The sequence below is a fragment of the Mirounga angustirostris genome, unplaced genomic scaffold, assembly GCF_029215605.1.
Source record: "Mirounga angustirostris isolate CCGP_5_RB_7025 unplaced genomic scaffold, mMirAng1.0.hap1 SCAF_3, whole genome shotgun sequence".
Classification (NCBI taxonomy): Eukaryota; Metazoa; Chordata; class Mammalia; order Carnivora; family Phocidae; genus Mirounga; species Mirounga angustirostris.
In genome coordinates, this window is record NW_026991711.1 from 158,291,387 (window position 1) to 158,316,811 (window position 25,425).

Sequence of the window (25,425 nt, forward strand, 5' to 3'; positions counted from 1 at the left end):
TAATTCATATGGCAGGGCCTCTAGAATTACATAGTGTTATGAAAAGAACCAAATATACAGTTGACCAATAATGATGAGTCACATTTACTCCTTAGGCATATAGAGTCCAAGTTTTGTTACTTTTTTTTTTTTTTAAAGAGTAGACTCAGAGCTACTTATATATATTTAAGATGCTCTAGAACCCCTTGGTCATTATTTATTCACTGTAATACAGATATGCCATGTAACTTAAGGGTAGTTGTTGGAGTAAATGCTTATAAAATAGGTTTTGGAGGATATAACTGATAAGTTTTTATAATAAGTTTTTTTTATTTTATTATTTTTTAAGATTTTATTTATTTATTTGAGAGAGAGAGAATGAGAGAGAGCACATGAGATGGGTTAGGGTCAGAGGGAGAAGCAGACTCCCTGCTGAGCAGGGAGCCTGATGCGGGACTCGATCCAGGGACTCCAGGATCATGACCTGAGCCGAAGGCAGTCACTTAACCAACTGAGCCACCCAGGCGCCCATAATTTTTTTTTTAACAAGAAGAAATAACACTTAGATTAAAAGCAAACTGTAAAAAAAAGATGCTTAACACAAATTAAAAAAATTAAGTGCTTAATATATTCCTGAGTTTTCCTTTAAATTAGAAATAGAAATTTCTATCTCAGTTTTTAATACTTCAAATCCCTTTGTATACTGACAAAATTACACAGGAGTCTCTTGTAGATCTTGGCATTGGGATCACTGACCTTTCTGAGAACATTCCCTGTGTTTCATAACTTGTGGCATTTTGTGGGCTCCAGAAGTAATGCTTGTTTCTACCCAAAACTCACCAACCCTTGAATATGGGACTCAGGTTCATCTGAAAATCAAAACAAAAAAACATTTCTGCAGATATTGCTGATAGCTATTTCCATGGAATAATACTAAACAAAATATTCTTCAGTTCCTTTGTACTTATAAAGGTAATGCTTCTGCATGGTAGAAGTGAAATAATTCCATGTTGATCTTATCAACAATTCATGGAGATTTTCCTGGTTTAGTCACACTATATATTTGATAACATGTAATACATTATCTGTCATATGTACAAAACATATTATGAGCATTTGTGTTAAAAAAAAACAATAGCCCAATAACAAATGACATTTTATTATTCAAATGATAATGTCAACACCAATGCTAATAAAAATCGATAATAGGCTGAATTCATCAATAGCGAAGTCAGTTGTATTTCACTTGAAGATTCCCAAATTTCAAAGTAAGCCTTTCATAGATAGATGAAAATCCTCTATTATGTAGAATTTTAATCTTTACCTATTAAAGGCTGGGCAAGGCAGAGCCATCCCTATTAGCAGAGCAAGAAAAGCAGAGATGGAACACATGGGTCTCCATACACATGGAGCTATGAGTACCTTTCTATTCTTGCAATTTAAGGTGAAGAAAATTCTTTCATTCTACTAAGGTTTTTAAATGTTGAGATTGTGGGTTCTTTTCATGTTGAATTTTAAGGGATGCTGCTTTGCTCTATTTTTGGGCTATTAGAAGCAATAAAGTTTAAGCTCAATGAAATCAGTACGGGGTTGGTAACATGGTGACCCTTTCTTTAAAAGCAAAGACATACAAAAAGGATGTTTTTGAAGAATATTTTAACAAACAGGAGTTGGCTTTGTATATACATGTCATCGTTAAAAAGACAAAATTTGAATTGTTATATTCAGGAAATAGGTATTTCATTAATTTGCCCTTTACATGTATATGAAAGAGGGGGATTTAGAGGGAGATAGAGATTGCTTTTTACCTTAACTAAGATTCTGACTTCCTGAGAACTTCCTAATTAGGCAAAATATTGGTTGATATATTTAGTCTTCTCATCAGGAACTGAAAGAAAAGTACATCCTGTACATTCATGAGAAACTGAAGTAGATTATTGGTTAATAACCTAATGAAACATCTGTTTAAGCAGATGTTTTAGTTGAGAGAAGTGTAAACATGATTCTAAATTTACAAATATGTTGGTTATTCTTCCTTGTCTGGGAGGTTGAGCCCAAGTTTATGCAGATTAGAGGAAAGCCAGAGTCTGGAAAAATTCAAAATATTACGTAAATGCAGATAAAGTAATACAATAAAATCAGTTGGCAATTATTTTAATAATTATTTACAGGGCCTTCTGTTGCTTGACTTCATTGCTCACATACAAGTGACTTGAGTCACTCCGTCTTCCTGGTCAAACTGTCCGTCGTCTAATTCCCGTAGGACACTGTCACTGCTGCTGAACCCAGAGAAGCTGCTGTACTGCGGTGGCCTCCTGTCCTTCGTCCAACATTCTCTCGAAGGAGAGAGGAGGCGCTCCTCAGCCAGGTTTCTGCTCTCTGCTGGTGGTGATGTGGCCGTGTCCAGTCCAATGCTCCTGCTGGTGACTTTGTTCCTGTCCTCAGCTTTTATATGCCGGCTAGCTTTCCTCTGAAACAAAAGAGATTGGCAACCAGGAGTTAAAAAGATGGGTGCTTTCCTGTCCTTCTGATCTAGCACAGACTGTACTCAGCCCGAAATGTCCTTTCCCTGCTTCTCTTCAAAATCCTAAAAGCCTTCAAGGACCAGCTCAGAGCCACTCTTCACATTCCCTTCTTCCCCCACCCCCCACCCCCGCCCCTCCCGGTAAGAATGAGCTCCTCTCTGTTTCACAACTCTTAGTAGCTTCTTGGCACATCCTTTTCCTCATTGACAGGTTGGTTGTATACATGTCTGGGCCCTCAATGATATCTCTGGGGAGAGAAACCTGTTGAGATCATGCTTTGGGGAACAAAGTAGAGTAGAAATACATTAAAGGTTCCATTTTTCTTCTTGGTGTTAGGTGGGATCCATACAGCAGAAAACGTGCTTCACTGGCCACCTCACACCCATTTCACGTAGAAATAGACTGCACAGAGGAGTCACAATTCTGACTGCGTTTATATTGAGGGAATGGCTGGAGGGTCCTCCTGGGTCAGGCAGGCCACTCTCCTTGTCCTGCTACAAACCGCTTCTGCCTGACCCAGGGGGAATGCTCAGCAACTGGAGCAGCTCGTTCTGCAGACTGTTTCATAAACTGTGGGTGTTTTTGCTGTGAAATATTTACTGAGGGCTGACAATGTCCTTGGTGCAGCTCAGAGTGAAGAGGACATGGTCTTTGCCAAGGTAACAAGTCAAAATAAGGCATATAAGTCAATGCAAGGAAATCTCAGGGAGAAAATTGTAGCAACTCAACAGGTGGATGTTCGGATTCCTGATGAGATTTCCCTACAAGGGCATCTTTAATACTGATAATGTGACATATTAGAATATGCTCACATACTCTTAGGTACAAAAATCTGAACAAGGATAAACAAAGATAAAGATAAAATTTAAAAAGATAAAAAAGCACAGTAATTTCCCAATTTACAGAGAGTTTATTTCTTGGAAGTTCACTTATATTGGTAGTTAGGAACTAGGATTATATTTTCCTAAATGCAAGAGCTACAATTATAAAACTTAGAAAAAAAAAAGTGTAGAAGTCAGATGCCCAGGCTGGTCTGATAAAAGTTTGTTAACCCATAGGTTTGTTGAACTGTAGTGTATAAAATACAAAAGTATTTTCTACTGGTTTTCATGGCAAATATACAAAGCATACAAAAACTTTATTAAATTAGATTTAATATGCTACCATGGAATCTAACCACCGTTTATGACGTTGCTTGTATAGGAAGAAGCAGCCCTCAGCATGCTGCATAGAAAGGCATGTGTTGGCAGTTCTTTCTTTTTCGCTGAGTTACTGGAGTCCTTGGGGAAGTTTAAGCGAACAAGTGGGTCCTGCCTCAATAAGAGCCTTCGTGGTCCCAAATCAGACATAGCTATGGTGGTGACAATTCCATTGGCCCCTTTGTATTCACCGGATGCAAATATCAGATCTCAAATCCGTTTCTTTTCTTTTTTTTTTTTAAAGATTTTATTTATTCACTTGAGACACAGAGATAGAGAGAGAGAGAGCATAAGCAGGGAGAGAGGCAGAGGGAGAGGGAGAAGTAGGCTTCCCGCTGAGCTGGGAGCTAGCCATGGGACTTGATCCCAGGACCTGGAGATCATGACCTGAGCCGAAGGCAGACGCTCAACCATCTGAGCCACCCAGGTGCCCCTCAAATCCTTTTCTTTTTGATTCTCATTCACCAGAAGTATTGAATTTAATACAAGCAGTGGAACCTGACAGCTTTATTCTTTGGGTGCTGGATTTGAGAATGGCATATTCTCCCTGGCACTGGGACCCTGGTCAGTGAGGATATGGCCCTGTGGCTGCAGGAAGGGCTGGTGAGTACTGCCAGGCTGGGCTCCTTTCTTAAGCCTGACTGCTGGCTCCCTTTCCCACATGCATAAAGAATGCATTTACTCTTGGATGACCTCTCAATGTTGACTTAGAGAAATAGGAAGGCAGGGATGCCTGGGAGCACTTGGGTGCCTGGATCTTTCCTTCCTCATCAGCAACAGGGTCAAATGTAAATATTGTAATAAATTCCTTATTGTATGCCAGCCAATAGAGAGAGGCCAACTCTCATATACTCAATGAGAATTTTCTTAATAAAATATGGGTGTTAGAATGATATGATATTCATAGTAATTTACTTTTAGATAAGTTTTAATAAGTGAGCAGCCACCAAATGTAAATTTCAAATATTAGAAGATGACAGAATACCTAGCATGGTAGGTAAGTCTAAAAAAGATTTCAGAACAAACACTTTTATTTTCTTTTTTACCATATGACTCTTAATACATCTTCAGCAATGCTATTGCCTCCCCCACTCTACTCCACTTTAATTAATAGCTTTTCCAACAGTTCAAATTGCAATATTCTCATAACTTAGAATGTAGGAGTCTGAAGCCCGACCAGTCCTGAGAGATCATCTACTATAAACCCTCATCCGACAGAGGTAGGACCCAGGCCCAGAAGGAAGACAGGATTTGTCCAAGGTCAGGGAACAGCTGGTCTCAAACTGGATCCCAAGTATCTTATCTCATTCTTTGCACACTATATTACCCACAGCTGCAAAAATATGAGTAGACTTAAGATCAAAGATTTGTGTGTTTCCCAAATACAATTTTCCTTCAGTTACAAAAATAATACATGTTCAGTGTAGAAAATCTGGCAAAGATAAAAAGCAAAACCCACCCACAATCCTATCTTGTAGAGATACCGCTGTTAAAATCTTAAGCAAGCTCCACGCCCAGCACTGAGCCCAGTGCGGAACTCAATCTCAGAACCCTGAAATCATGACCTGAGCCGAAATCAGGAGTTGGATGCTTAACTGACTGAGCCAGCCACCCAGGCACCCTAAGAAGCTCTTTAAAAAAAAATTTTTTTTAAAGATTTTATTTATTTATTTGACAGAGAGAGAGATAGCGAGAGCAGGAACACAAGCAGGGGGGAGTGGGAAAGGGAGAAGCAGGCCCTCCGTGGAGTGGGGAGCCTGATGCAGGGCTTGATTCCAGGACCCTGGGATCATGACCTGAGCCGAAGGCAGATGCTTAACGACTGAGCCACCCAGGCGCCCCCCTACGAAGCTCTTTTTGATGAGGTGGCCACACCCCCCCCTTATTAGAAGCCCTCTGCACATATGCACATAGAAGCTGAAGCAAACAGATGAAAGAGAACATCCTGGAAACTCCGGTGTCAGTACCTGAGGGTTCTTGTAGCTCTTTTTTTATGTTAAAAGCTATGCCAGTATCCTTCCCACCTAGAAGCCAATAAATTCCCTTACATACATAGGCTGTCTGAGCAGGGTTTCTGTCCCTTACACTTCCAGGGAGGGACATCAGTAGGTAATAACATGGGTGGCCTAGAAGAGAGCTGATCGCCAGCCTGAACCTTGCCCTGCGGCAGCAGGGACCACTCTTCCCCTTCTGCTCACACCAGGAAAAAGCCCATTTGCTTTGAGTGGAAAGCATTCTCTAGATGAAGAACCTCATTAAATATAAAAGCAAAATGCTTTTATCTTGATTTTTACTTAATGCTCTTTGAGATACTCGACATCCTCTGCTTACACTAGCACCTGATTGGATTTCACATGGACTTCAGTCGAGGATACTAACAGTTAATGAGTAAAGAATGACCCTTATGATTTTCAAATAATTTCAAATCAACTTCAAATGACTGAAAAAGTAAGAACAAAGTTTAATAATTGTCTCACTGTAAGGTAAAGAAAGAAGTTAATGTGTACATTAAATATTTCTTAGTGTTCGTATGATTTTATTATAGCTACTTTGGAAAAGATCTAATTTAGAATATTTTTCTGGCTGCTGCCTCTTCACTTCTTGGTTTGTGTTAGAGAAATGATTCAACAGATGTGCCCAAGAAGCCTTTACCTCCTGAAATCATTCATTTTGAGATACATTTTAAGGACAAGAATATTATTTGAATGTAAAACTGCTCTAAAGAAGAAAAATAAATTAAAATTGGAACCATTAACATTAAACTCCTGCCTCCCTATTCTCTCCATCTTTCTTTCAGTAACAGAACTCCTCTCTGCCAATGCCTTGCAACTTTTAGCTGGCCATGTGCACCAGCACGTGGTTGCCCAGGTGGCATATCCCAGCCTCCCTTGCAGACACTTGTGGTGGCATAAATAAGTTCAAGTCAATGGGATAAGAGAAGAAATATGTGACTTAGGGGTCAGTGCCTTCGGAGCATGCCTGGAATTCCTCTTTCCTGCCTCTTGCTGGCTGGACATGGCAACAACTGTGACAACAGTCCTGGGTCCAGAGGCAGAAGCCAAAGGTTGAGGGCAGCAGAGCTAACCAGTCATGAAGCAGAGCCTTGCCCCACCCTAGAGGGCCCTGCCCATCTGTAGACTATTACGAGAGAGAGACCCGTCTGTTGTTTTTAAACCATTCCTTATGGGCCTTTTTGGTATAGCATTTTAGTAATTAATTAGTTACTAATTAATAACTAATAAAAAGTTGTTGATGACTAATGCTTTTTAGCTTAATTTTCCCCAACTTTCTTTCTTTTTTTTTTTTTAAAGATTTTATTTATTTATTTGAGAGAGAGAGAGAGAATGAGAGAGAGAGAGCATGAGGAGGGGAGGGTCAGAGGGAGAAGCAGACTCCCCGCCGAGCAGGGAGCCCGATGCGGGACTCGATCCCAGGACTCCAGGATCATGACCTGAGCCACAGGCAGTCACTTAACCAACTGAGCCACCCAGGCGACCTCCCCAACTTTCTAATTATGAAAAATTTCAAGTAGACAGAAAGTTTAAAGGATAGTACAACAAACACCATATACTCATTACCTAATTCTAAACTTGTTAATATTTTGCCATATTTCATATATATATGTATGTGTATATATATACATACATATATGTTTTTTGGATAATCAAAAACTAATATACTACATTCCTGCATACTAGCTGAAGGTAATTTTTAGCTGGAGAAAATGGAGGGTCATTAGGAATTTCTAGATTCTTCTTCAATTTCTCCATAGAGTTATTGTAGTGTTTAATCATCTAGTATTGAAAGAAAAATGTTCCTATTGAAAACAAAAGCAACATTTCATATGACCAGGCATTGTGCTAAGCCCTCTACATGTATTCTAACTGAATCCTCCTCACAACCCTGTGGTAAGTACTTACATTGTCCACATTTTATAGATGAGGGTACGGAGGCTTGGAGAGTGTGGCAGACACTGGATGCACGTGCGTGTGGGGGTCCGTGCACACGTGAGCACTTGTGTGCACGTGCACACACATGCACCCCATCCCCTGGAATCCTTTTCATGTTCTGTTTTCTACTCCTAGAAACACCACTGAATGGAAACTCTACTCTGAGTTAGTTGAAACTAAATACCTTTTTTAAAAAGATTTTATTTACTTATTTTGACAGAGAGAGAGAGACACAGCGAGAGAGGGAACACAAGCATTGCTGCCTGTGTTCTCCTCCGGGATTTTGATGGATTCCTATCTCACATTTAAGTCTTTCATCCATTTTGAGTCTTTGTGTGTAGTGTAAGGAAATGGTCCAGTTTCATTCTTCTGCATGTGGCTGTCCAATTTTCCCAACACCATTTGTTGAAGAGATTGTCTTTTTTCCATTGGATATTTTTTCTTGCTTTGTGGAAGATTAGTTGACCATGGAGTTGAGGGTCCATTTCTGGCTTCTCTGTTCTGTTCCATTAATCTGTGTGTCTGTTTTTGTGCCAGTACCATACTGTCTTGATGATGACAGCTTTGTAATAGAGGTTGAAGTCTAGAATTGTGATGCTACCAGTTTTGGTTTTCTTTTTCAACATTCCTTTTGCTATTCAGGGTCTTTTCTGGTTCCATACAAATTTTAGGATTGTTGTTCCAGTTCTGTGGAAAATGTTGATGGTATTTTGATAGGCATTGCTTTGAATGTATAGATTGCTCTAAGTAGCATAGACATTTCAACAATAATTTCTCTTCCAATCTGTTAGCATGGAATGTTTTTCCAGTTCTTTGTGTCTTCCTCAATTTCTTTCATGAGTGTTCTATAGTTTCCCTTCTTTCTTTCTTTAAAGGTTTAATTTTTTTATTTGTCAGAGAGAGAGAGAGAGCACAAGCAAGGGGAGTGGCAGGCAGGTGGAGAAGCAGGCTCTTCACTGAGCAAAGAGCCCGATGTGGGACTTGATCCCAGGACCTTGGGATCATGACCTGAGTCCAAGGCAGATGCTTAATCGACTGAGTCACCCAGATGTCCCTCTATAGTTTTCTTAATGCATATCCTTTGCCTCTTTGGTTAGGTTTATTCTTAGGTATCTTATGGTTTTGGGTGCAATTGTAAATGGGATCAACTTCTTAATTTCTCTTTCTTCTGTCTCATTGTTAATATATAGAAATGCAATCAATTTTGTGCATTGATTTTATATCCTTCCACTTTGCTGAATTCCTGTATGAGTTCTAGCCATTTTGGGTGGAGTCTTTTGGGTTTTCCACATCTGTGAAGAGAGAGAGTTGACTTCTTCTTTACCAGTTTGGATGCCCTTTATTTCTTTTCATTGTCTGTTTGCTGAGGCCAGGACTTCTAGTTCTATGTTGAACAGCAGTTGTGATAGTGGACATCCCTGTTGCGTTCCGGACCTTAGGGGAAAAGCTCTCATTTTTTCCCCATTGAGAATGATATTCACTGTGGGCTTTTCATAGATGGCTTTTATGATATTGAGGTATGTTCCCTTTATCCCTACACTGTGCAGAGTTTTAATAAAGAAAGGATGTTGTACTTTGTCAGATGCTTTTTTTGCATCTATTGAGAGGATCATATGGTTCTTGTCCTTTCTTTTATTTATGTAGTGTATCACATTGATTGATTTGTGGATGTTGAACCACCCTTGCAGCCCAGGAATAAATCCCACTTGGTCATGATGAATAGTTCTTTTAATGTACTGTTGGATCCTATTGGCAAGTATCTTGGTGAGTATTTTTGCATCCATGTTCATCAGGGATATTGGTCTGTAATTCTTTTTGGTGAGGTCTTTGTCTGGTTTTGGGATCAAAGTCATGCTGGCCTCAAAGAAAGAGTTGGGAAGGGGCGCCTGGGTGGCTCAGTCGTTAGGCGTCTGCCTTCGGCTCAGGTCATGATCCCAGGGTCCTGGGATCGAGCCCCCACATCAGGCTCCCTGCTCAGCGGGAAGCCGGCTTCTCCCTCTCCCACTCCCCCTGCTTGCGTTCCCTCTCTTGCTGTGTCTCTCTCTGTCAAATAAATAAATAAAATCTTTAAAAAAAAAAAAAAAAGAAAGAGTTGGGAAGTTTTCCTTCCTTTTCCATTTTTTGAAACCACTTCAGAAGAATAGGTATTAATTCTTCTTTAAATGTATGGTAGAATTTCCCTGGGAAACCATCTGGCCCTGGGCTGCTGTTTTTTGTTGGGAGATTTTTGATTACTGCTTCAGTTTCCTTGCTGGTTATGGGTCTGTTCAGGTTTCTATGTCTTCCTGTTTCAGTTTTGGTAGTTTATATGTCTCTAGGAATGCATCCATTTCTTCCAGATTGCCTAATTTGTTGGCATATAGTTGCTCATCATATGTTCTTAAATTGTTTGTATTTCTTCGGTGCTGGTTGTGGTCTCTCCTCTTTCATTCATGATTTTATTTATTTGGGTCCTTTCTCTCTCTCTCTCTTTTTTTTTTTTGATAAGTCTGGCCAAGGGTTTATCGATATTGTTAATTCTTTCAAAGAACCAGCTCCCAGTTTCATTGATCTGTTCCACTGTTCTTTTAGTTTCTACCAAGGACAGACTTTAATGAAGGACAAAGACCTAAAAAAATGTAGTCTATGTGATTTATAAAGCAATCTTCTAATTTTTAGATTATTATATACTAAAAGTGTATAGTTCTATGAATTTCCACAGCCATGTATAGTTTTGTGTAACCACAACAGGACACAGAACAGTTCCATTATCTCCCCTAAAACCTCCCGTGAGATCCCGTTATCACTTCCCTTGCCCAACCACTGACCTGTTCTCCACACTGTAGTTTTATCTTTTTGAGACTGTCATATAAATGGAATCTCTGTAATATTTTTATTTCTTTATTATTATTTTTAAATTGCAGTATAAGTAATGTACAGTGCTATATTAGTCTCTGGTGTACAAATAGTGTTTGAACAATTCTATACATTACTTACTACTTATCACAGTAAGTGTATTCTTAATCCCCTTCACCTATTTTATCCATTTCCCCACCCACCTCCCCTCTGCTCCCCTCTGGTAACCACCAGTTTGTTCTCCATATTTAAGAGTCTGGGTTTTTTGTTTGTTTGTTTGTTTGTTTTTTGGTCTTTTTCTTTGTTCATCTGTTTTGTTTCTTAAATTCCACGTATGAGTGAAATCATATGGTATTTGTATTTTCTCTGTCTGACTGATTTCACTTAGCATTATACTTTCTAGCTCCATCCATGTTGTTGCTAACAGCAAGACTTCATTTTTTATGGCTGAGTAATATTCCATTAATGGTGTGTGTGTGTGTGTGTGTGTGTGTGTGTACCACACCTTCTTTATCCATTCATGTGTTGATGGACACTTGGACTGTTTCCATATCTTGGCTATTGTAAATAATGCTGAAATAGACATAGGGGTACATATCTCTTTTCAAATTAGTGTTTTCATATTCTTTGGGTAAATGCCCAGAAGTGCAATTACTGGATCATATGGTAATTCTATTTTTAATTTTTTGAGGAGACTCCATACAGTTTTTCACAGTGGCTGCACCAATTAACATTCCCACCAACAGTGCACAAGGATTTCCTTTTCACCACATCCTTGCCAATACTATTTCTTATCTTTTTTATATTAACCATTGTGATTGGTGTGGGGTGATCTCTCACTGTGGCTTTGATTTGCATTTTTTGATGACGAGTGATGTTGAGCATCTTTTCATGTGTGTGTTGGCCATCTGGATGACTGTTGCAGTATTAGGCACACTCACAAAAAACTTTTCCTCTACCCTCTTGTTTCAGTACCTGAGGCCTGCAAATTAAACTAACAAAAGACAGATTAACAGGAGAAAAGGTTTATTTTGGATGTCCATGGGGGCTTCACAGAGGAAAAGTGAAAACCTAAAGAGGCTGTTAGACCTGGGAGCTTATACATGATTTCAGTAAAGTGACTAGACAAAGGAACAGGGCTTTGGGCTTCTGTGGGCAGCGAATTGTGGAAAGGTACGTATGTGGCAAACCTAATGGAAGATAAGGGTTATTTTAGTAAGGTTTGTTTATGTAGACTCAAGTCAGTGCCGTCTCTAGCAATAAGTCATCTCTGGTGATTAGTAGGAGTCTTCTCCTCCTAGTACAGGAGAGGGGGACAATTTTACAAATGGAAATTTATGTTACCTTTTTTTTAAAAGATTTTATTTTTTAAGTAATCTCTATACCCAACATGAGGCTTGAACTCACAACCCTGAGATCAAGAGTCAGAGTGAGTTCAAGATCAGGAGTCTACCGACTGAGCCAGTTAACCTTTAAAAAGGGAAATTTATGCCCTGCTTTTTATCAGAAAGGGAGAGGATAGAAAGTTACTCCTATGTCTGTGTTTCTTAATTGCCTTCAGCTCAAAATAATCCTTTGCCCACGTGGCACATTTTGGGTAACATATTTTGATCCCCTTCAGAACTGTCTCCTGTCACCTGGTTACTGACATATTTCCTTTGTTGTTATATGTTGGCTTAGAGACTATTTCCATATCCACATTTCCTCATCTGTATTCACCATTTAAAATTACAGTGAGACTTTAAGGATTAAATGCTTCAGAAGAACATTTAGTTAGTAAAGCATCAATTTTACTCACTTCTGGTGTTTGAGCAGCTGAATTCCACATAACTGGTCTCTGAAGGAACACAATTTGCTTTGTAGCCAAATTCCCTTCACTGCAAATTAAAACAATAGTGTTAGTATTGGCAAATTAGTAATTCTTAATTTTACACTTGGCTAGAATATTCCACATGTATCCTTTGTAATATAATCTTCTGAACCAAAAATAATTATGAAATATGATTCTATATGAGTTGTAGCTGGAAAAACAAGAAAAAAAAATGCCTAAAAACTGAATATAGTCATTACCAAAGGAAAATTTGTTTAAAACATGTAATCTCAATGTGCTAATGTAAGTATTTTTATCTTTTTTTGCCCTCTCCTAGTCTTTATCAAAATGCGAATTTCCACAGTTCTGTAACCACTACATATTTGCATTTCTGTGTTCTATCCTTTTCACTAAACACCCTTTCCTTGTTTGTACACTTGTGATCATATTCTTAATAGCTGCAGTCTCTCAAAGAATTAAGATACTAAAATGTATTAAGCCTTTCCTGTATTATTGAAAAATTAGGTTGTTTCCAGTTTTCCACTAAATTTTAAATAACGTTGCTGTAAAATATGGATAGTCTTCCTTATTCTTTTGACTTATTTCCTTGAGATAAAGTCTCAGGAGTAGGATTATTAGGTCAAAAGGGTATGATTTAAGCTTCTTGGTATGCATTGTCAAATTTGCCTCATAAGAAGAAGAGACCAATTTAGGCTGTCACATGTGAAAGATTTTATATACATTTTCAGATGAGGGACTTGAGCCACAGCTAGTTTTATTTTCAGATGCTTCTTTGTAGTCAGCTACTCAGTATTCTCCTTATTTAACTATCATCATGGCAAATTACCCCTTGCCAAAGACTACTTGGGGTTTGTATTTCTGTGAAATGCTTTTCACAGTCTCCAGGGCTTTATGGGGAGGAGTGTCTGTAGCTAATGTTGCTCAGTTACGACTTTTATTATGCAAAAAACCCAAACAAAACCTCACTATTAGCTGCATTTTATGCTGAGCTCTTTTTCTGGAAAACAAATGCAACATTGAAACTCTGGCCCTAGCGGTATATGTTAACCCCGCACCATTTGAAAATCCCAAACTTACTGATACTGTTGAATTTTGAGAAATAGCAAAATTTCCCCCAAAGTGGTAATAAGAGACTGCTTCTTTTTTATTTTTATTTTTAAAAGAATGCTTCTAGTCTAATCTCATTTTAGTTTAACCTTGTCTTTAATTAGAAGAAAAGACTTGGTATGAAGTATAGTTGACCCTTGAACAACAGGGGGGTTAGGGGCATCAACTCCCTCCCCACTGCAGTCAAAAATCCACATATAGGGGGCACCTAACTGGTTTTGTAGGTAGAGCATGTGACTCTTGATCTTGGGGTTGTGAGTTTGAGCCCCAGGTTGGGAGTAGAGGTTACTTAAAAATAAAATCTTAAAAAAAAAAAATCCATATATATTTTGAACTCTCCAAAAACTTAACTACTAATAGCCTGTTGTTGACTGGTAGCCTTGCCAAATATATAAACAGTTAACTAACATATTTTGTATATGTATCATATACTGTATTCTTACAATAAAGTAAGCTAGAGAAAAGAAAATGTTATGAAAAAAATCATAAGGAAGAGAAAATACATTTACAGTTTTATACTATATTTATCAAGATAAATCTGCTTGTAAGTGGACCCGTACAGTTCAAACTCATGTTGTTCAAGGGTTAACTGTATATTGTTACTTTTGGGAACAATCATCAGGAGACATGGGTTGTGATGTAGGCATACAGGGAAGAGACTAGCAGTGTGCAGAATAGGCTGGTCTGTGTTTGGAAGTACAGAATATGCTGGAAAAGGCAGTGGCTTTGGAGCCAAGGAGATCCTGGTTTAAATCCCTACTCTACCATAATAGCTGATGATACCATTTTAGCAAAGTTTTTAAATTCTCTCACTTTCATTTCCTGTCAGGGCCTTGCGAAGGATAATTATGTTGATGTGTATGAAGACCTCCACTGTGCCTGCCCCTAGAAGGTGTACGACAAATGTGATTTCCTTCTACTTTTTCTATTTGTTTAATGAAATGTAGGGTGGAGTTAAGTGGGAGGGAAAAGTCTTAGAATCTAGAATATCTTCTAGAGAGAAAAGTCAAGGGAGAAGGTACCCGAGAATACAGAGGAGGTTTTGGGTAATGTTCAAAGTGTGTGATTCAGGTAGAGAATCCCATGAGGGAACCAGGCCTAGAACTATGCAAAGATGAGGAGGAATCAGGGCAGAATTATTCTTCTTGAATAGAAAGCAGGAGAATGTCAGGGTAGGGATTGTGAGTGACCTGGAGTGAGTTCTTTCCAACCCATTATATGCTGAGGCAAGTCTGAATGCCCAAGGATGTGATGTTTGACCTAGAGCAGGCTTCTCTGGGATGCCTGGGTGGCTCAGTGGGTTAAGTGTCTTTGGCTCAGGTCATGATCCCAGGGTCCTGGGATCGAGACCCACATCAGGCTTCTTGCTCAGCAGGAGCCTGCTTCTCCCTCTCCCTCTGCTGCTCCCCCTGCTTGTGCTATCTCTCTGACAAATAAATAAATAAGTAAGTAAAATCTTAAAAAAAAAAAAAATAGAGCAGGCTTCTTGACCTTTCCTAATGGGGTAAAACAGTCAATGAAGAGATGCCTTCTCAAAGGCTGACTATCTTAGGACAGTCTCCAGAAGCCCAGGTAGGACTGTGGAAGGTCAGCATTTTCCCATCTCTTGGGGAGGTCCTTAGAACAAGTGCCTCAATTTGAAATATGTCTGAGACTGCTATGTCCCTGATTTTCTGAGGGCCATTCTGATTTTTTTTCACATTGTTGTTGTTGTTTTAGTTTATTTATTTAAATAATCTCTATATCCAATGTGGGGCTTGAACTCACAATTCTGAGATCAAGAGTTGCATGCTTTTCCAACTGAGCCAGCCAGGTGCCCCAGGGCCATTCTGATTTAAAATGTGTCCTGCTATTTTCAGAACATCCGTGAGATATGGAACCCTTTTTGGTCTGGAGAATCTAAGCATGGTAGAACTAAGGGGAAGAGGTCTGAAGCCTTACAGAGGGACAACTGTTTGGCAGGGCAAGTGCCTCACGGTCTCCAGTGGCTCCTGAGGTAATTCTATTTACTGAGCTGGGATGGAATGTTTGCCTCACAGCACAGATTTTGAAAGTATTTGACTGATGGTGTCATTATAGGACTGGAGAGTAGTTCAAATGTCCTGGATGCTCAGAGGTCAGGACCTATTCTCCTATTCCCTGCAGCAATTTTCATCCAAAAAGTTAACTGAGTAATTTTGTATTTTCCTGCAAGGAATTTAAGAATCTTCAACTTCTCTTTTAGACTATTATTAATAGGCAATCATGCTTTGATGTAACAGAAATGAAGGCAGCTTTTGAGAAACGCTAGATTTACACATAAGCTCTGAAAGAGCACAACCTGTGTTGGTCAAGAGTGTAAGCTGCAAGGATAAGCTCGTCAAGGGAATAGTCTGCAAAGATACGAAAACATCCATTAGTTCTTCCTTCCTGAGGGCAGCAGATAATCCCTGGGCCCCTGTTAGCACGAGGGCACAGGCAGCACGAGGGATGGGTCAGCCAGGGCAGGCCTGGGGGGGCTAAGTTCCCTGCAGGCAATGGTGGGGAGCAGCATGAAGGGATAAAAGGGCCCAGACTGGGGAAGGGAAAGAGGGTCATTAGTACAGAAGAAGGACCAGGAGAGCATCATGACTCCAGAGGCCAAAGTCCATGTAGGACCTGGGGCACTGATCCAACCTAAAGGAGATAAGGCAAAGGTCAGATCGGTTGAAGTAGAGTGAAAGGATAAAGCCTCAGTCAGCTCTTGGTTCATACCTAGGGTCAGGCAAAAACCAGAGGGCAGGTGTAGACCTAGAAGAAGTAAGAGAGACCACCAGCATTGCTGCTGTCCCTGGGACAAGGGCCTTTTGCTCTCTGTCTTGGTATTACACTCACCTTTTAATGTGGGCAGACACTAGTGTAGGATCTGGGGAGAGTGAGCCAGGGACTGTATTTACAGTATAAGCAGAGGAGTGAGGCCACAGATGGGAGAGAAAATGGGGTTTTGACCAGCTCTACAGCTTCACACTATGAAATGTGCGGACACATCGTTTGTTGGTGACATATTTATTAGAGAGGCAGTTGAGTGTGGGGGAAACAGCACGTATGGCTTTAGAGTCAGACCAACACTGGGTTTGCATCCGAGTGTTGCCACTTACTAGCTATGTGATGCTGAGCTAGTCACCAAGACTTTCTGAGCCTCCTGTTTCTCTTCTGTAAAACAGAGGTGGTGCTAACAATATCAGTGAGGTGGTGGAAGTAAAATTCTTAGCATGGATCCTGAAGCATAGCAGATGGTCAATGAATGTTTCCTTCTCTCTTCCTTACCTTCTTCTATGCCTTTCATATGAAAACAAAAAGAAGACTTTCTATTTGGGTGTTGTTTAAGGGAGCAGGGTTTGCTATGGCATCTACAGACTACCAAGAAAAAGACTGGCTTCCCAACAACAGAAGACCTTATGGACTAAACTAAGAAGGGTAACTTGGATTTGGATGGTGCTTTTGGTGTACTGAGTCCTTTCCTTGTAAATGAGGACAGTTGTTTCTTATGATAGCCCCCCCCTACTTCTAGAAAGATTTTATTTTTAAGTAATCTCTACACCCAACGTGGGGCATGAACCTACAACCTCAAGATCAAGAGTCACACACTCCACTGACTGAGCCAACCAGGCACCCCTCTTATGATAGCTCTTTAAGGTGGGCACAAAGGTACTATTTTCCCCATTTTGTGGATAAGGGAATTGAGACCCAGAGTTTTTAAGAGTTTTGTCTTGAGGCTCCTCTATTTCCCACACCACCATACTATCTAAAGGAACTCAGTAAAGCCCTGATTACAGAGAAGAGTGACCTAATTTAATTCCATTCTGACTGGAAAACTTTGTAATGAATGGATAAGCATAGACTATTTTGCAAAAGTTCAGATATTTATGTAGCATCTCCCAAATGTATCATTTCAGCTTATAATGTTTAGGAGTTGTAGTGGAGAATAATGAAGAAAATAAAGACAAGTGTTCATTTTTTTCCTGGACCAATTAGACTATTTAAACAGACCACACAGGTCCTAGTGTTCGGATGGCAAAAGCAAAGAGAGACAGGAGCAAGATCTTGGCCCATGGCATTTAAGTGCCACATAAAAGGTGGATCATTGAAACTGTGCCTTAAAAAATTCACCCCATGAATTCAGTTAAGAGTGAACAGCATTACTAAACAAGCACAGAAACAAAATTAAAAAGCAGTTCTATCACAGTTTGATAATATCTTTAGTGGCATTTAAACTTTTAGATTGTTTTTGCAGGAAGTAATGAGGACAACATGAACTTGTGCTTGGTCTAATATTTGCTTATGATTTCAAGTATCTTTTAAAGATTTTTTTTTAATTTATTTATTTGACAGAGAGAGACACAGCGAGAGAGGGAACACAAGCAGGGGGAGTGGGAGAGGGAGAAGCAGGCTCCCCACAGAGCAGGGAGCCCGATGTGGGACTCAATCCCAGGACTGTGGGATCATGACCTGAGCCGAAGGCAGTCGCTTAACCAACTGAGCCACCCAGGCGCCCTCAAGTATCTTTAAAAAAAAAAAAAGATTTTATTTATTCATTTGACAGAGAGAGAGAGAAAGAGAGAGCACAAGTAGGGGGAACGGCAAGCAGAGGGAGAGGGAGAAGCAGGCTACCCGCTGAGCAAGGACCCTGATGCGGGACTCGATCCCAGGACCCTGGGACCATGACCTGAGCCAAAGGCAGACACTTAACCATCTGAGCCACCCAGGTGCCCCTCAAGCATCTTTGAAACAGACCTAGAATGCTTAGAATTTATGGGTAGGTGGGAGCAAGTCTTTCTACATTCTTCAAAATATAAAAAAACCAAGATCATGGTTGATGGTCCTGTGTGAATTGTAAGTTGCTCATGTCTAGTCTTGGAATTCCTGCTTATGGTATTCTCCCACCGGAATGCCCATGACATCACCTCTGCCTCTTTCCAGGCTGCCCATCTTTTGAGATTCATTTCAAGGTGACCTCTTTCAGAAAGTCTTCAATGATCCCTCAACTGAAGAGCAACACCTCCTTTTTGGGACTCCCATGGAACCCTCATATGGAGCTTTACCAGGTCTTGCTGCTGGTACACGTTTCCCTCCTACCACGTCTGAGCTCCCTGAGGATCTTGTCTCCTCATCTTTGCATCTTCCATGTTAATTAACAGAAAGTCCCCTTTCTAAATGGTGCTCAGCAAATATTTGAAGACTCAAAGACTGTATGAAAAGGTGGTCATATGGTTTCTGTGATAATGTATTGATGTCCAGAACATGCATAAAAAAAATCATAAAAGTGAGCAAAGTCTTGGAGGTGAAATAAAAGGCTTCTTAGGTATTTTTACATTTATGATGTTCACTGACGTTTATTATGACTCTTTTAAGCTTTAACTATTCCTTTTCTTCCTCACAAAACCTACCCTTCAGGCACAGCAGCTTATGATAACTGTAGCTTAGAGAATTTTATGTTAATTAGAGACATTAAAATGGCCCATGTTATAGCCAAATTTAAAAATAATTCACTTCTCCCCTTCCCTAGCTGCTTCAGGAAAGGGGAAAATTTTCTTAAATGATATACCAAGAAGGGTAAAAGATAGATACATTTGGGGGTGCCTGGGTGGCTTAGTCGTTAAGCGTCTGCTTTCGGCTCAGGTCCTGATCCCTTGGTCCTGGGATCGAGCCCCGCCTTGGGCTCCCTGCTCGGTGGGAAGCCTGCTTCTCTTTCTCTCCCACTCACCCTGCTTGTGTTCCCTCTCTGACTGTGTCTCTCTCTGTCAAATACATAAATAAAATCTTTTAAAAAAAAAGATAGATACATTTGCCTATTTTAAAATTAAAAACTTCTGTTAATCAAAAGACATCACAAAAAGAGTAAAAAGACAAGCCACAAAGAATTAGGCAAGATAATTACAACACATGTAACAAATAAAGGACTGATATCCAGTATATATTAAAAAATTCTTATAAATAGAACTTTAAATGTGGGAAAAAGATTTAAATAGGTGCTTTATAAAAGAAAAATCCAAATGGCCAATAAACATATGAAAATGTGCTCAATCTCAGTAGTAACTGGGTAAATACAAATTAAAAGCACACTAGGATGGCAAAATGTAAAAATTTGACAGTATTTTTATTGGAGCAATGGGAACTTCATATTCTGTGGTTAGGAGTGTAAACTGCAACATTCCACTTGGAAAGAGTTTGGCATTTATCTAATAAAGCTAAAGAAATGCCCCATGACCCAGCAATTCCACCTCTAGATCTATACCCTCGAGAAGCTCATGGCTGTGTGCACTAGGATCCCTGCTCATGTTCAGGACAGTGCTGCTTGTTATAGCCAACCACTGGAGGTAACCAAATCACTAGTAAGCAGGATGGATAAAGAAACTGCTACACACAACAACAAGGGTAAATCTCACAAACAATGTTAAGTGAAAGAAACAACACGTTGAGGTATATTTTATATATGTATATCCATATGTATAAAATTAAAGAACAGGCAAAACTAAATTGTATTGTTTAGGTATGCATGCATGAGTGATCAAACTCTTAGGCAAAGCAAGGAAGTGATTATCCTAAAAATTAGGATGTTACCTGTGAGTGAAAGGAGTAGGAAATACATGGGGGTGCTTCTAAGATGCCAGCAACAGGTGGACTGTTTCTTGTCCAGTGGAAATTATACAAGTGATTACAATTACACCCATTTGTGTTTTGTGCACTTCCTACGTGTCTGTTTAAGACAAATTGTTTTAGGAGTACGTGCAATGGTGACATGTGGGAGAATGTTTGTAGATTTACACATGATAAATATGCTCCCTCCCCTTTCACATTTATTATTTGGTAAAAATCAGTCTTGAATTCTTGGGTTTTGAATTAGAAGAGGTCTTTAGGAATTCATTGGCCTGTATTCATTTTCCCTTGAATATATGCTGCACTTTCCTGTTTTTTTGGTTAAGATTGCCAGAGAAAGGAAATAATTTGTGGTATTCGTACCTTAACTTTCTACATTCTACGCACATGGCAGACATCACTAATTGGTCCCTGCAGCCTTTTTGCTAAGCCTGGCTCTAGTCTCAGAATCCTTGGATTTTATAGCGTTACAGGCAGCCACTACCAACAGATCAGTGCTGCTACAGGAGATGAAAGTGAGTAATAAATAGTTAGACCTATCTGCCACCAGGAGTATTCTGCTCTCTAAAACTGCTTTTGGAAGATCTGTTCTTTCCTAAAGGTCCCCCTCAGACACCACAGTTTTCACAGACCTGCCCTCCTCCTTCACGGATGTCTTCAAGCATATTCACCTGCCTTATGCTCAACTCTTTTCATTATTGCTTCCTCAAGAAGACTTTTTTAGATATTTCTCCTCTAATTCCCCACATCCCCCATTAGATTTTTTTTAAATATTTTATTTATTTATTTATTTATTTATTTATTTATTTATTTATTTATTTATTTATTTAGAGGAGGAGGAGGAGCGGGGGCAGGAGCAGAGGGAGAGGGAAAAGCAGACTCCCTGCTGAGTGCAAAATGGGGACTCTGAGATCCTGACCTGAACCAAAGTTAGAGGCTTCCCTGACTGAACCACCCAGGTGCCCCATGCCTCCTTCCCCCCTTTAAATTTTAATACTAAAGAGGGTCACCTGGGTGGCTCAGTTGGTGAAGTGTCGGACTTCGACTCAGGTCATGATCTCAGGGTCCTGGGATCAAGCCCTGAGTCTGGCTCCTTGCTCAGCAGGGACTCTGCTTGTCCCTCTGCCCCTCCCCCTGCTCATACTTTCTCTCTCTCTCTCAAAAAAAAAAAAAGTATCTTTAATACTAGAGATATGCTGTGTTTGTGCTTAGGTACAGTGACCTTTTGTAGGGCCACAAACCACTGTAGTATCTTAAGATTTCTTCACCTCCTCCCACAACCAATTTTCACTACCCTGGGGCAGTATCACTCCTAGTGTGAATACAGACTGTAGACCTCCACTGCAAGACCTGTCGTGATCTGTTCTGCATTAGTTATGTGTGTGTTTTTAAAAGATTGTTTATTTAAATTCAATTTAGTTAACATATAGTGTATTATTAGTTTCAGGGGGAGCTGCATTAGTTATTTGTAACCATGTTGTGTCTCCAACCCAGTTATGAAGCCAGAGTCAGTCTCTAGAGTGGATAAAATATTACCGTTTACATACCAGGCACTCAATAGATACTTGAGTTGAACTGAAAGAACATTTTAAAATAAAATGTGAAAATGTGATTCAGTTTGAATACAACTGAGCTCGTTTCAAATGAGTGGCTTATCTGCAACTGCTTGGTCGCTTGTGAAATAAACATACTCTTATAAAAGCTTTCATTTATGGTTCCAAAGTCCTTTAGACTAGAGGAAACAGAATTGTTACGTTAATTTATATTTTTTGATTAGTTTTGTATCATTTCATTCATTAACTGCCATGTTTAATGTCACAACTCAGAAATGAATAAATTCTTGCTTTTAAAATATGAAATAAAATTCACTTTTTAAAAGCAAAATTATAAATTTTAGCATGCACCTTTATAGCTATGTGCTTAGTCACAAAGTTCCTTTGCCTTATGACCCTGGTTTGTTTCTCAGGGTCATACTCATATTAGTATGCTTGCGTTAAGAACTAAAAAGAGCACTCCCACAATTTAGCTCCTCCCAACCCCTCCGCCTGACAAAATGTTAAAAATTTAAGTTCAGATGAGGAAGCGATAACTGGAAGTATCTACAGTAGACAAGTTGACTATTTTAAAAAACGTGGCCTTATCAAAATGCTGCTCACTGCAAGATTACTATGAGCTTAACTCTGAATTACACCATACTGTTTCTACAGAATTTAAATTAGAAAGGGAAGAGAACTGCATTAAAATGGACCAGACATGAAGCCCTAGCCTTTCTCTCAACTGTGTATAAATATGCAGCTTCTGCTATGGCTGCCACTTGAAGGTTGAGAGGAAATCCCTGGGGCACTTAAGTGCCTCAAATGACTATGTAGACTTCTTGTGCTTCTGGGCTGCGGTGACCGCAAGGCTGTGGAGCCTTTTCTGCAGGGGCTGCAGAGAACGCAAGACAGAGCAGGGCCCCCAACATCACAGCGAAAAGATAATTTTCTCTTCTTGTTATTCAGATCTTGTTCTTAAGGACCAGACTTGTTCTGTATTCTCAGAACAGTATAACTTGATTCACTGTACCCGAAAGACCCTGTCTTTAAATTCTGTCTTCTGAGATATGAGGGTGTACACCTTTCTTCTATATTGTGTTCTAAAATGCTTTCTCTCTCTGTAAGGCTATAATTCAGTGTTTCTGAAAGTACATCACAATCACCTTGGGTTCTTGTTAAAATGCTCCTCCCCCACCCCCATCCCTTTCCAGATTATTATTCAGGAAGAGGGGAATGAACCTGCTGGTTTGAGGTAGCTAAACAGAGGGAACTTGGGCTCCTCTTACATTTTATTCTGGTGATTATTTTAAGGTCAGCAATATTAACTGCTAGTTGGGCTAATTTGATCCTCTACCAGATTTACCCTAAGAGTTTAATGTCAATTTTCACCTTGATTTCTCGAAAAGAAAATAATTGGGCCCATCTGTATAATCACATAGTGATAACGATTAAGAAGGGATGCTGGCAAGTTTTCACAGCTGACAACAATAACCCTGGAATAATGTAGTGCTATCCGATTACCACATTATGATGTTTCCATGGCAATGTCGCTTTAAACAGTGGTATGATATTGCCTACGATAATGAAGCAACAACCTTAGTAGTAAGGACACACTGGGAAAATATTTTTATGCAAACTAGTAACAGAATATAATTGAGTAATGAAAGAAATGGAAGGGAAATACCTTATGTATAGACAGTTCAAGTTATGGTTTAGGTGACAGAAGAGTGGGAAAAAGTTGAAATTGCTTAAGACACTATTGTTGTATAAAAGGCAAAAATATTTAAGGAGGAAAATTTTTACTGGAAAGGGTTCTAAGTCATGTGGGCCCCCCAAAAAAGATCATGACAGATACTGGTTTTTCTGGGTGTGGGTATACTTGTAAGTCTGTATCTTTATAGTGTTATTTATTTCTGTTCCTTTATTTGGCTTGTAATCCTCAGTGCTGATTTAGTATACAGTGAACTATAGTATTTACATTTTCTGAAATATCCTGATTTAGGACAGGTTGAGCAATCACCCTTGCATAATTGGTTTCAACTTCCTCGGGATTTTGGTTCTGCTAAGGGATTAGGTCCCATAAAATAGCTCTAATTTTATGGTCTTGCTTAATCATCATGACAATCCAGTAAAGCTGATATTATTGTGCCATGTTCCAGCTGAGGAAAATGAGACTTAAGGATTTTAGGTGACTTCCCAGGGTCACATGGCTAGTTCATGGTGAAGTTGAAATTAAAATGAGATCTGTTTTTAGTTCACAGCCTGGATTCTTCTTCTAGTTTTAGAGACAAAAAAACTTTCCGGCTCTATCATCTCCCTTGACCAAGATGAACTGTATGTAGTATTTTTCTTTATATTTAAAGATGACATGGCTGACAGTGAGTACTACCTTTGTGTGTACTGAAGCAGCTAAGACAAGCATATGATTGTCACAGAGAGAGCGTATTTGGACAAGAATAAGAAGGCAGAGGATTAACAGGTTTTATCAATAATCTTTGTTACCAGATAATAACAATGAACTTTCACCTTCATCCTAGGGCGTCTACCTTGCAGGCACCTAGAAGGACCCAAGTTACAAAATGCAAAGGAACAAAATAAATATCAATATTACACAATGTTCCTGGCATATGGAAGAACAGTAGACATTGTTCTAGTGTGCCTTGTTGCATAAGGGCGATTATTGTTAAAAAGTATTTTTCTACTATTTTCTATCCAGGGTAAATAGCAGATTCTAAATGGGGATCTGTTAAATGGTTATGATATGAAGATTCCATCCAACTTTGGCAGTTTGTATATTCTTTTTACTGCTCCTATACAACCTATACTTGCCTAGGTACATAAGTTTGACCTGCCTCAACCCGAATGCAAGCCTGGTTATGTACTAAATTTAAGCTTAACCAGCCATAGTCCTTCAAGACACACTATATATAGTTTCACATCTATTTATTAATTAATTTTTTAAAAAAGATTTTATTTATTTATTTGAGAGAGAGAATGAGAGAGAGCGAGTACATGAGAGGGGGGAGGGTCAGAGGGAGAAGCAGACTCCCCGCCGAGCAGGGAGCCCGATGTGGGACTCGATCCCGGGACTCCAGGATCATGACCTGAGCCAAAGGCAGTCGCTTAACCGACTGAGCCACCCAGGCACCCTAATTTTTTTACTTAAAAAAAATAACAATAGATATGTGTTCCTTGTAAGAAGTCAAATCACAGAAAATGTGTAAAGACAAAGTAGTCCTGTCCCCCATCCATAATTCCAAGAGCTGACCATTTACTAGAATTTGCTGTATAGCTTTTTAACCTTCACACACACCACTCCTTTTGATAGACATTTATATTGTGTCCAATTTTTTGCTCTTACAAAGTTGTTTAATGAGCAGTCCTGCAAGTGGCCTTTTTGCTATTTTAATTACACATAAAGATGAGCCTTCACAAGGAGGGCCTGAAAGTCCTACTCTGACCCCACAGTGCCTCAAGGGGTCCTAGGGATACAGGAGAAGCTGGGATGGTGGTGGGGGAGTGGTGCTACCTCTGCTTCAAAACCCAGTGTACAGCCACTCCTCATTCCACCGAGCTGGGCCTTCTACTCACTGGAGACAGTCTGTGACCTTATGCAGTTCGACACACAGGACAAGGTGGTTAAGTCAAGTGTGGCTCCAGGTTCTACCACCTTCTCCCTTCACATTATACTTGAGACCTCTTTTTTCCCACCTGGTAGGCTAGACCTAATCAGTGCCCAATCAGTCATTCATACCATCTTAAGAAAATATTTTTTAAAATTTTATTTTTAAGTAGCCTCCACCCTCAACATGGGGCTTGTACTCAGGACCCTGAGATCAAGAGTCACAT

The 25,425-nt window shown here is 39.6% G+C and overlaps 1 protein-coding gene across 1 annotated transcript in view; it reads right to left on the bottom strand.

Annotated features, from left to right (window-relative positions):
- Nucleotides 1-2,117: 2,117 nt before the first annotated feature.
- RFTN2 (raftlin family member 2) overlaps nt 2,118-25,425 on the bottom strand; it is a 65,253-nt gene continuing 41,945 nt past the window's right edge. Inside the window, exons 8-9 of the mRNA XM_045868288.3 lie at nt 12,287-12,365; nt 2,118-2,449 (exon numbers count right to left, since the gene is read on the bottom strand). Of these exons, the coding sequence (XP_045724244.1) occupies nt 2,177-2,449; nt 12,287-12,365 (352 nt within the window). The 3' untranslated portion in view covers nt 2,118-2,176. The remainder of the gene's footprint in view (nt 2,450-12,286; nt 12,366-25,425) is intronic.